The sequence below is a fragment of the Prionailurus viverrinus genome, chromosome B1 (assembly GCF_022837055.1).
Source record: "Prionailurus viverrinus isolate Anna chromosome B1, UM_Priviv_1.0, whole genome shotgun sequence".
In the NCBI taxonomy this organism is placed as follows: domain Eukaryota; kingdom Metazoa; phylum Chordata; class Mammalia; order Carnivora; family Felidae; genus Prionailurus; species Prionailurus viverrinus.
Window position 1 is genome coordinate 6,291,742 of NC_062564.1, and position 12,921 is coordinate 6,304,662.

General features: G+C 38.6%; 1 protein-coding gene across 8 annotated transcripts in view; it reads left to right on the forward strand.

Moving 5' to 3' along the window:
* MCPH1 (microcephalin 1) overlaps nucleotides 1–12,921 on the forward strand; it is a 276,612-nt gene that overhangs the window by 99,531 nt on the left and 164,160 nt on the right. For 6 of the 8 annotated variants that reach the window (XM_047855480.1, XM_047855479.1, XM_047855478.1 and 3 more), the window contains 2 exons: nucleotides 6,808–6,845; nucleotides 9,135–9,297. In XM_047855480.1, the coding sequence (XP_047711436.1) occupies nucleotides 6,808–6,845; nucleotides 9,135–9,297 (201 nt within the window). The remainder of the gene's footprint in view (nucleotides 1–6,807; nucleotides 6,846–9,134; nucleotides 9,298–12,921) is intronic. The other 2 variants (XM_047855484.1, XM_047855483.1) reach the window with 1 other exon arrangement.

Sequence of the window (12,921 nt, forward strand, 5' to 3'; positions counted from 1 at the left end):
TAAGAGGTTATTTGAGCAAAATTTGATTTGAATCAGGCACTGCCAAACTGGAGGTGGTTAGGGGTTCTCCCCTGCCATAAGCTAGGGAAAATACTTATAAAGAAGAGGTGGAATCAAAGCAAGAAAATTATTCCATTGGCTGTAAGTTAAGTGGTTGTCTTATATGGGAAAACTTAGTTGGCTCTTCCGGATTGGTTGTTTTTAGGTTTTGATTTCTTAGCCTTAAGGCATTTATAGGCTCCCATTCTGGTTTGCTTATGTAGGTTACTAGAGCTTTAAAGCCACCTTAGTCTAATGGCCTCCTTGTTTAATTAATTTAACACTAAAGATCCTGGAAATTATCTTCATGATGACATATTACTAAACACGATTAGTATTGATGTAAAAAGCTTGTTAGAATAATGATTTGTCACAAATGTAGTTTTTATAATCTTAAGCATTATATAGGAGTAATCTTATTTTATCTGACCAATAAACCTAAGTCTAGGAAAAATAAACCCAAGTAGAATAAAATGTATGTTTATATTATACTTAACATGGATGATTCAGATAAGACATAACTGTTTTCATTAAGTGAAACTTATTAAACTAATACTAATTTCCAAACATATTAACTGTGTGAATTTGAATTCTTAAAATATTTCAGTTAGTTATAATTTCAGCCACTGGTCAAGAATAAAGACAGAAATACTAAAACCTGTCTAGATTTCAAAGAGCTATTCTCCTTCCTTGTGGGAATGAAAGTCTTAATTGATTTTTAGCTCCAAAATGGGCAAATAAGCAAAGACTGATAAACCCAGTCCTCTATGGTCTCTTACCAAAAAAGAATAAATCTCTATAATCCATTCATTAATTTATATAGAACACTAAGTAGACCATAAAACGAAATTCCTAAGCGTTGCTTCCACCAATGGAGAATAATACATTCCTTAATGAAACAAAACAAAACAAAAGCTAGTAGAGAGGAAAATTGAAATTAGAGAAACAGGGAATCAGCAAAGTTCTGTTGCCACTTGGCATTCAGCTTTGGAAGCCAATAATAAATGTTCCTGGACTAAAAGCTTCCTGTGGAGTATTCTCCGGTGATGAAGATTAGCTACTTCTGTCAGATGAATCTATTAGGCATCTTGGTGGAAAACCTGCATAACTGTTAAAAGATATCTTCTTAAAGGTACATCATAACTTTCTCACTCACAGAAAATGAATATGTGTTAAAGATTTTATTTAACTCATTAGTTAATGATGAGACAGGAAAGTTGTTTTATCCTCTTTGGAGGAGAATCCACAGAGCGGACGTGCTAATGGACCATAAGGAGTGCTGACGTGGCTTTGTTAACAGATCCAAAGTGGCTTTGTCAGGAGTGGGAGAGGGAAGTCAATTGAGCATCCACTGGAGGGAATTTGCATTTCACAGATAAGAATATTTGCATCACTATCAATTTTCTACAACTAATAGAGTTGTAAAATAGCTCAAAGACCATGAAAGGCATAAGCCCCATAGAAGCAGACAACCCTGAAGGGTGTGTATGCTGAACAACTCATAGGTAGGTGTCCCCTAAAGATACCCGGTAATCTTTTGTTCCATTTTAAAGTATTTCACAGGGTTTTTCCTCCAGCCTTGATTCTGCAACTAACTCTTTTTACTTTATCATATTATATTTCTCCACCCATTAACCATCTTATGTTGTTATTCATCTTTAAAGAAGTTGCAGATACCAATCCATATAGTTATTTAAGGAGCTTCCTTAAAAGCTTTCCTTAAATCAAGGGAATTATATTGGATATATTTCCTAATACCTAATTTATAAGAACAGATAAGTAAATATGCTTAATGATAACATTGCTGCATTTCAGGCCAGAACCATTTGTTACACCAACCTGAACATGTGCTGTCTGTCATGGCACTTGTGATCATTGTACACGAGGGAGAGCTTGTCTCTTGTAGGTTCTGTGGCTGGACTGTGTAAATGAACCTTTCATCCTCTAGATTCCATATCACATATCTACAAGTCAGTTTTTTGTGGGGTTTTTTTGTTTGTTTTGTTTTTGTTGTTGTTGTTTTTTGCCTTCTGTGTATTTTTTTCTCTGCACTTAGACTTTTATTCTGGGGTTTGAGTTTCTTTATATACAACTGTTTTTCTCCCTTGGCTGAGGGTGAAAGGTACTATCAGGCTTATGGTTGACTTAACTGTCCAACCTTCCTTCACTCAGACTTAATAGGGGTCATGCCCATGGTTTTCCCTTTTTGAGTGGTATTAATAGAATAGATTAATAGATTATATTCATATATTCATGTGTATGAAGTATGTGTGTACTTACTTCCCATTTTATATTCATCTATTTATAATAAATAGTAAACTAGTATTATTTTGAGTGCTTACTGTCCACTAGTCACTGTTCAAGTTACTGGGGGATTTTAGCTGGGAGATGATTTAAGTAGCTTTCATGGTAATCCATGTGAGATGATGGAATATTTCAAGTGGCGTAGATGTATCCATGTTCTGATACATGTGCACGGTTGAATTGATGGGATGAATCAATGGATTGGATGTGGGGTGTGAGAAAATAATGATGAGTGAGAGATGATAAAAATGTTCTTAACTTGAGCAGGAGTAGAAATAGCATTAAACCAATGAAGCTATAGAAGGAGTGGGCTTGGGAGAGAAGATCAGTAATTTAATCGTTTTCTGCTATTGTGAGAGAAAATATATAATATAAAATTTGCCTTTTTAACCTGTTTAAGTGTACAGTTCAGTGACTGTGTTCAGTGTTGTGCAGTCAACATCACTGTCTATTTCCAAAACATTTTCTTCACTTCAGAATAAAACTCTGAACTCATGAAGCAATAACTTCCCATTCCCTCCCACCCCCTGGCCTCTGGTAACCTCTATTCTACTTTGTGTCTCAACTAAGTTACCTATTCTAGATATTTTATATAAGTAGAATCATACAATATTTGTCTTTTATGTCTGACTTTTTTTCAATTAGTGTAATGTTTTCAAGAGTCATGATACAGTATGTATCAGAACTTCAGTACTTTTTATGGCTGAATAATAATTTGCACCGCATGTAACACCAAATTAACTTTATCCATTCATCGATTGTTGAGCACATAGGCTATACCCACCTTTTGGTTGTTGTGTATAATGTTATAATGACAATTCTCACACAAGCATCTGAGTCCATGTTTTCAATTCTTTTTGGTATATACCTAGGAGTAAATTTGTTGATTGTATGGTAATTCTGTGTTTAACTTTTTGGAGAACCACTGAACTGTTTTCCACAATAGTGGCATCACTTTTTGTCAACTTTAGTTATTTTTCATGTTTTGTTTTGTTTTTTAATTGTAGCCAACCTAGTTAGGCAGGAAGGGGTATCTCACTGAAGGGTATCTCATTTTGTTTTGGATTTCCCTAATTAGTGATGTGGAACATCTTTCCATGTGCTCATTGTCCATTTGCTTTTCTTCTTTAGAAGAAATGTCTATTCATGTTATTTTCCCATTTTTAAAATGAGTTGTTTGTCCTTTTATTTGCTGAGTTGTAGGAGTTCTTTATATATTCTGGATATTAAACCCTTGTCAGATACAGGATTGGCAGATTTTTTTTCTCCTACCTATGGGTTATATTTTCATTCTCTTAATAGTGTTTTTTGATGCATGAAAGTTTTAAATTTTGATGAAGTCCAATTTATTTTTTTCATTTTGCCTGTGATTTTGGTGCCGTATTTAAGGAACTATTGCCAAATCCAGTGTCATGAAGATTTCCCTTGTTTTCTTCTAAGAGTTTTTTTTTTTTTTTATAGCTTTAGCTCTTAAATTTAGGTTTTTGATCCATTTTGAGTTAATTTTTGTATGTGGTATAAGGTAAAGGTCCAGAGGCGCCTGGGTGTCTCAGTTGGTTAAGCGTCTGACTTCAGCTTCACACATGGTGTGTGGATTCGAGCCCTGCATCGGGTGCTGACAGCTTAGAGCTTAGAGCCTGCTTCAGATTCTGTGTCTCCCTCTCTCTCTCCTCCCTCCCTCACTCATGCTATGTATCACTCTCTCTTAAAAAATAAACATTAAAAATTTTTTTTAAAAAATAAGGTGAAGGTCCAACATCATTCTTTTGTATGTGGTCATCTAGTTCTCTCAGCACCGTTTGTTGAAGAGACTGTTCTTTACATATGAATGGTCTTGCCACCTTTGTCAAAAATCACTTGACCTTAATGGCACCTGGTTGAGCATGCAACTTCAGCTCTGGTCATGATCTCATGGTTCATGGGTTCAGACCCCGTGTCAGGCTCTGTGCTGACAGCTCAGAGCCTGGAGCCTGCTTTGAAGTCTGTGTCTCCCTCTCTCTCTCTCTCTGCCCCTCCCCTGCTTGCATTTTGTCTCTCTCTCTCTCCCCCCAAAATAAACAAACATTAAAAAAAATTTTTTTTAAATCATTTGACCTTAGATGTTTAAGTTATTTCTGGACTGTCAATTCTGTATCCATATGTTCTCATGTCAATACCATACAGTTTTGATTACTGTAGTTTTGTAGTAAGTTTTGAAATTGTGAAGTGTTGGACTTCTAGCTTTGTGTTTCTTTTTCCAGATTGTTTGGGCTATTTGGATTTTCTTGGAGTTCCATATAAACTTTGGGATGTTTTTCCATTTTTACAAAGTGTTTAGTCTACTTTAGATAGTCTTGTCATCTTATAATATTAAGTCTTCCTGTGCAGGACTGCAGGATGTCTTTCTGTGTATTTAGGTCTTTTGAAATTTCTTTCATCAATGTTTTTTAAATTTTCACAGTACATTTTTTTTGTGTCTCTTTTATTAACTTTATTCCCAAGTATTTTATTGTTTTGGATGCTATTATCAATGAAATTGTTTCTTAATTTCCTTTTCTTTGTGTTCATTATCCATATATAAAAATAAAACTGATTTTTGCAACTGATTTTTTTATAGTACATCTTTGCTGGATTCATTTATGAGTTCTCACAGTTTTTCTGGGTTCTTTAGAGCTTTCCTCATATAAGATTATATCATTTATGAATAGAAATAGCTTTATTTCTTTTCCGATTTGGATGTCTTTTATTTTATTTCATTTTTGTTGCCTAATTGCCTGGCTGGAACGATACCTTAGTTTTGGACATGTTAAATCTGAGATCCTTGTTGGACCTCCAGATGAACTTCCTTCCCATGTAGGCGGTAGAATATTTGAGTCTGGGCATCAGGGAATAGTTCTGTGCTAGAGATACAGTATTGGGAACCGCCAGCATGCAGCTAGTATGTAAAACCCTGAGGCTGTACGAAAGATCGCCTGGAGAATGAGTACAGGTAAAGAAGGGCAAAGCCATGGAGAGGAAGCCTCACATTGTAGAAATCAGGAGGATTTCCTTTTCCCTTCCCCTTCGTTCCTTGGGATACTTCCCCCCACAGATGACACTCTCCTGGCATCGCTTGGATGGTTCTACAGAAGAAAGTAGATGCCGTGGAAGGGGCGCTTCTTGGATTTTATTTGGTGCTGGTCACATCACTACGCCTGCATAGTTTTCATTCAAGGATAGCACTGAAGATCGTGATTAGGTTTCAGCCAGAATCTCCCTTGGTGATCAGAGACACCCACAGAGAGGCTTCTGAGTCTCCAGACTCAGCCCACAAAGTTGTGCTACAGTGGTTCCCTTTGTATCCCAAACAGATGAGAGTTACAATAGACTATTCTGCAAGGGTAACTGAAAAGAGATTGCAGTCATCTCTGAGTTAGCACGTCTGCCACATCTCTGAGTTCTCCATCGAGTATCTTTGTGATCCGGGTTATCTCTTCATTCTCCTTCCTCCACCTTCCCCAGATATACCCACACAGTACAGGCCCCTTTGACTCCATGGTGTGTGTCCACACGGGGTCCTCTGAATGCCTCTGGTTCTTTCTCCTCGTTTATTCGCCTGGTCCCTCAAGACACAGTACGTGTACAATGGTTAGTTCATGGTTGCAATACATAGTGGGTTGCGTTTGAAATACATCAGTTACAAAAATGTATAAATAATGTGAGTTCATTTTTGGTTTTTTTGAAAAATTATATATACACACCCTCCCACGGAAAGAACATTTGGCAGAATATATACCCAATTATTAAACAATAGTCATTTTTCTCACTGGTGGAATTACTGGGGAATTTATGTTTCTATTGATATTGATATGTTTCTATTGATTTCCAAAGTGTTGAATATGTATATATTTTGCCGTCAGCATGCTTTTCTTATGTAAATAAAAAAAGTATTTAAAAACTCATTAAAAAAAAAAAACTTTACACTTCCAGTTAATAGCAGATGCTGACCCATAAATAAGCGATGCCTTTTTATCTGAGCTTCTCTGTGCAAGAGGTTAAAGCATTTGATTGACCAGCGCAACAGGAACATAAGTGTTATTGTGTGTGCACCACCTAGGCAAGGAAAAATGGCTCTTCGGCCTGTAAAAAATGCCTTTCTTACTCTCGCCCTCCTTGCACGTCTATAAGCAGGATGGCATCTTTGGTGGTCTGCCAGCTAACTAGTAGAATGGACTTCTGGAAGGAAGCCTTTCTCCCCCTCTCCTTTTCTACCTCATGCCCTGGATTATTTTGGATTGATTTGGGGATAAGTAACTGACTTTCTATCTCTTGTGCTGTTTTTTTTTTTTTCCAGGAATATAAAGTTTTTTTCTTTTGATATATGCTTAAATGTTTATTTTTAAGTGATGTAACTTTTCAAAAAATGTATTAAAGTTAATTTCTGTGGGAAAAAATGTTTTTTACATTTCTGACTATTTTTTGTTCCTTCTCTTTTGAAATCTCTAGCCAACAAGAACATTAGTCATGACAAGCATGCCATCTGAGTAAGTACTCCTTGTTTTGATAACTTTCTACTCAATGTAAAATTTTGGATTTTTCTTTCGTATTCTGTGATGCTGTGCTTGTAACACAGCTCGTAGCGTTGCACTATGTTGCTTTTACTCTATATAATTGATATTGGCATAAGAAGAACCCTGGAAATAAGAGACTATGAACAGTTTAGCAGTGAAGACTTTTGGAGTTGTTTAGATAGCATTAAGAGGTATTACAGTATTTTGCTTTTCTTCTTGCTTGCTTCATATCTACGGGCTCTGTGTATCCACGACTTTTACCCCATGAAAGTTCAGTAAATGGAGCATCGCTCGCTGACTCCCTCACAGTTCTTAAAGAAACACTTTAGTGGGAAGCTCTCTACCACTATATTAAAGCCGCTATCTGCACATTTTGTGAAAAGAGTTAAGAGCTTGTTGGCACGCTCTTATCGTCTTCCTTAAACATGTAACACAATATATAGCACATCCAACAAAAATATAGCACCATATTCTTTGTAGCAGATTTTTGAATTCCTGTCTAAAGGGGAAAACCATAGGTTTTGTTTTGTTTTGTTTATCAGTCACAGGTTTTAAGGTTTGAAGACATTCATCAAAATATTGGGACATTTCAATGAAAAGTTGCCTGCAAAAAAGTGCATGCTTGCAATACTTTCTGTTGCAGGGTCCTTTTCCTACCCATGGCATGTGAAATTAAAAGGACTGATTGTTCAAACACCGTACATTAGCTACTGGAAAAAGAGCACAGTCAACAATGTTGGCTAATCTCTTATGAAGTATACTGAACATTCTACATAGTCTAATACGGGAGTGAAAATTGAGAATGGTAGGTGTAGTATTTTTAAAAGTCTGTAGTTTTGCTCCCAGGATAAAACATACTAGTAAATAATCATTTTCTCAAAGTTTTGAAAATGAAAGTTTTCATTCAGGCCATATTCTCTTTTTTACTCCCCCCCACCCCCCACATATACTTCGGTGTGAAGCTAAGAGCAAAACCTAGACGTTCTGATACCACACTGATTAGCCATGTCTCGAAGAGACACTTGTTGTTGATTAACACATCCAGCAAAGAGCTGGCAGCTACCAGACTCGGAATAAGGAAAATCATCAATATGCAGAAATGTTGGGTTCTGGGGAGCATATCATTTAGACCGTTTCACTTCTTTATTGCTTTTGTTTTCTTTGTCCCAGTAAGCACAGATTCTCTGGTTGAAGTGGTGATAGGGCCTGGGCCTTGACCCATTCATGTTTTTTGCCCTAGGGATCTCTGAGAATTTAAACTGTGCTACGGTTCAGCCCTTTCATTTCACATGTAAAGAAATGGGTCTTGCGCGTTGACATCCTCGAGATGACTAGAGAGAAACTCAGAGGCACCTTGGAGTAGACAGGGTGCTGTTAGAGGCGGTCTGTGCAAGCATGTACAACAGCAGCCTCTTTTCCTTCATAACAATTTTTGGAGACGAGAGAAATTTATCTCTTAACTCACTGTGTACGTCATAGTGTGGCTCAGAATGCCCTTCATGTCCTTTGTATTTCACTGGGGATTTCCAAAACTTGCTGGGAGGGATAGGGGAGTGCAATGTGTCACAAGCAAAGGCTTTAGAAAGGTGGTCATAAAGGAAAGACAGGGAGAATGGTGAGCAGTTTGGTGAGGAAATTAGAGGGGAAGAATATGTATTTTTCTAAAGGTGCTTGAGGCACTCGTGGAATGACAGACCAGAAGACAAACAATGATGGGCTCTGAAACAATAAGGAGACTCTGCCAAATTTGCCCTAAGATTTGATCTGATAATGTAATAGCAAGGGCCCTTTTCTCCCTCATACTTAGAAGAAAAAAAAAAAAAACTGTATGTGTGCATTCAGACAAATGTTAAATATCGAATAAAATCAGCAGGTGATACGTTCGGTCCTGACCGTGCGTGGATTGGTTCACATCTGTCCGAGAAGGAAGTGTGGTGTGGTAGGAAAAGCAGAGGCTGGTTTGTGGTGCTGGCAGCTTCCCTGGCGTTGGGCGCGGGGGTGGGTGGGGAGCCACTTCTACCTTGGGGCCGTTTTCTCAGCTATTCAAATAGATAGTTGTAGTTGAGAGCTGAAGTTTTTGAATTTCCCCAAATGTTAAGTCATTGACCATAAAGAAATTAACACAGGAGTTCCATGGCCGAGATCAGTGTAGAATTTTAGCTTTCTAGTTCTTAGAAATTACGATTCAGTTTTACCACCTTATTGTTCATATGTAGGAAACTTAGCCATTTTGTTGGTTTTTTTTTCCCCCCTGTTTAACAGAACACAGAACATCGTCATCCAGGTTGTGAACACATTGAAGGGCTTTTCACTTGCCCAGGAAGTGTGTGAAACTACTACCCATGTGCTCGCCGGCAAGCCTCTGCGCACTCTGAATGTGCTGCTGGGAATTGCCCGTGGCTGCTGGGTTCTCTCTTATGAGTGGGTAAGCATTTGTGTGAGCAAATGTTGGACGTACATATGTTACAACAGAAGGTGTTTTGATAGACGCAATCTCCCCAAGACGGTGACACTAGATCACTAGATTTGCACTTGGCTAATTTGCACACTTTCCTATGAGCAGTAGACACCGTGTTCCTGTTGTGTCCTTGAACCCCCCCCTCTCCCTTTGGGTCTCCACCTTCAGCCACTGCTGATCGCCCGGCAGCAGGCGTGTGGACCGAGAGCAGAAGAGTGGCCGTCCAGATACAGACCTCAGCCACTGGCAGAAATAAGATTAGAACAGGCTTGGAATGAAAACACAAAATGCGTGTTCTCACAGTCAAATGAACTTTCTTCTGTGTTTGACCAAGAAATAATGTGACCTATGTTAGTGATGGTTTAAAAAGCCAAAAGAATTCAGTGATTGTTTTTACAGATGGATTTACTTAGGATGAAACATGTTCATTTAATCCCATTTGGATATGTTTTATCTTACGCATATCTATCTGTAACATTACTTGCCCTTATTTCTGTGCATTGAAGGTAGATTGTTTTTTTAATCATTGTTTTCTTTATTCATAGAAATTGAGATTGTTACTCTTTCTATTTTTACTTTGGTCCTCAACCTATGGTCACTCCAAAGCACTGACGTCTGATGAGAGTACAGTCATTTGTGACTTGTGTTACTACTATATTGCTTCTGCTACATATCCCCCCTCCTTCCTCTCCCCCCTCACAATGTATTATATTAATTCTGTGTTAATTTAAACCGGTAGAATTATAATACACAAACAAGCTACAGATGGATTTTTAAGAACGGCTCTGGTCTTTTTCCGGGGTCATGACTTAACCCTGCAGCTTTCTGGTCCGAGACGTTTGTGACATTAGCGCTTAAAGTCATGAAGTGGAAAAATTTGAAATTCTATCCCCCCAACACAAAAGTACGATTTTCATTGGTGACAGTTGGTGACTACCATACTTCATTATGTGTTTGTACTGATCCACATTTATTTGTAAGAAATATCATTTATAACTCCAGCTTCCATGAATGAATACCCTGCCTTCTTTTCGTCAATTCACAATGTTTCTGTATCTTTATCAGTTAGCTCTTCCTTCCCTCGTGTCTCAGAGGAAAAAATGTTCTTTATCATTTATGAGGATATACATCTGTGCCTGATTCTGTACCCGACCTATTCTTCTGGGACTCTGAGCAGAGAAGTCAGACATGAGAATCAGCATTTACTGTTGCCATGCGTAAAGACCAACTCCCTAGCTGCCTCCATGTTTATGCTCAATGTACTGCCAATATTCTCCCCCTAATAATACATAGAAACAGAGCCAGATGCAAATTTAACATATGGTTACTATATGTGGGATTAACCACTACACGTTAGAAAGGCAGGGAGTCGAGGGGTGCCTGGGTGGCGCAGTCGGTTAAGTGTCCGACTTCAGCTCAGGTCACGATCTCGCGGTCTGTGAGTTCGAGCCCCGCGTCAGGCTCTGGGCTGACTGCTCAGAGCCTGGAGCCTCTTTCCAATTCTGTGTCTCCCTCTCTCTCTGCCCCTCCCCCGTTCATGCTCTGTCTCTCTCTGTCTCAAAAATGAATAAAATGTTAAAAAAAATTAAAAAAAAAAAAAAAGAAAGGCAGGGAGTCGAATGTGTTATTTGGTGAACTTCCAGTGCTCAGGCAGAACTGGGCCACTTGGTCACATGAGTGAATGAGTGAAGTACAAGTGCAATCAGGTAAGAAAATCAAATAAAATACATTTAGATTAGAGTGGAAGAAATGGCACTGTGTCTGTTCGTAGACACCATGATTGTCCATGTAGACAATCCCAAGAAATCTACAAAAAAACTCCTAGAACATATTACCAGGATACAAAGATGTAATTGTACAGCGTCAACATTGAAATACTCAAGTGTAATCTAACATAAAAATATCTGCAGGGTCTGTATGCTGAAAACTATAAAACACGGGTTTAAAACAATCTATGAACTAACAAAGGGAGAGACATACTATGTTCATGGATTGGAAGACTCAGTGTAGTTAAAATGTCGTTCTTCCCCAAAACAGTTTACAGATTCAACACATTCCCAATAAAATCTCAGAATAATTCTTTGAAAATAGAGACAAATTGATTATTTATGTATACACATGTATAGTTTAGAATCAGGATAAAAATCTTCATGACCCAGATTTAGGTGGAAAGTTCTCAGATGCAACATGAGAAGCATGATGTGTAAAAGGAAAAGTGATAAATGACACTTCATCAAATGTAAAAATTTATACTCTGTGAAGAACATTATAAGGAACCCAATATAAAACATTTCCATGTATCACCTGGTAAAAGACTTAATCAAAACTCTATAAAGAACTCTCAAATCTCAAAAATAAGAAACAACCCAAACAAAAAAATAGCCAAAGGCATTTTCAAAACAAATCTTTTATGTATTTATTTTGAAAGAGACTGTGCACAAGTTGAAGAGGGGCAGAGAGAGGGAGAGAAGCCCCCAAGCAAGCTCCAAGCTGTCCGTGCATAGCCTGACACTTGGCTCGATATCATGAACCCATGAGATCATGACCTGAGCCAAAACCAAGAGTCATATGCTTAACTGACTGAACCACCCAGGTGCATCCCATAAGCATTATTTGAACACTCTACCAAAGATACAAAGGTGAAAAGATGCTCAATATCATTAGAGAAATATAATTTGCAGCCACAGTGAGGTACCGGCATACATTTAATAAAACGGCTAAATAATAGAATATGTCAACAGATCCTCCAGCAAAGATGCAGAGCACCTGGGCCCTTGTACACTGCTGGTGAGGGTGGAAGGTGGAAAGGCTATTCTGGAAAATAGTTGGGAAGTTTTACATGAAGTTCAATGTATATTCACCATGTCACTCGGCAACCCGGCTCTGAGGTGTTTGCCTTAGGGAAATGAAAGCTCATGCTCACACAAGAATCTGTACCTGAAGATTTGTAACAGCTTTGCTCATAATCACGAAAACCTGGCAACAGCACCGATGTCCCTCAGTGGGTGAATATGGATAAGCAAACCATCCTTCCATATTGTGGAATACTGCTCAGTAATAAAAGACAGCAGTGATGCCTGCCACAACGTGGGTGAATCTCTTGCCTTGTGGGCTGCCTTCTGGTGAACCAGCTGGCCTCAGGGTAGGATAGTCCCCTCAGTGGGGCTGCCCTGAGGTACGCCTCCACCAGACGTACCCCCTTCTCCCACAGGACCCCAGGCCTCCAGGTGTCAAGCTGTTGGCGTTTCCAGACAGCTCCTACAAAGTCAGCCCTCCAGATCTAGCCTTGTGAAGTGCTGACTGCTACAATGGGGCAAAATCTCAAAGGCAGGAACAGTGTGTTGAGGTTCACCAAGAGGAAAAGTGGTAGATGAGACAAGAGAGCCAGATGGTGAAGACACCTTGGCCTTGGTGAAGTACTTGGATTATATTCCTTATGTCATGATGAGCTATCAGAAAGTTTATGCCCAGGGAGTGAGATGCTCTGACCTGTGTTGTTCAAAGGGTGGTGGCTGCTGTGTGGAGAACTTACCATGGGGAAGAAAGAATAGCATCAGAGTATATGCCGGCAGATTGTTGCCTTAGTATCCC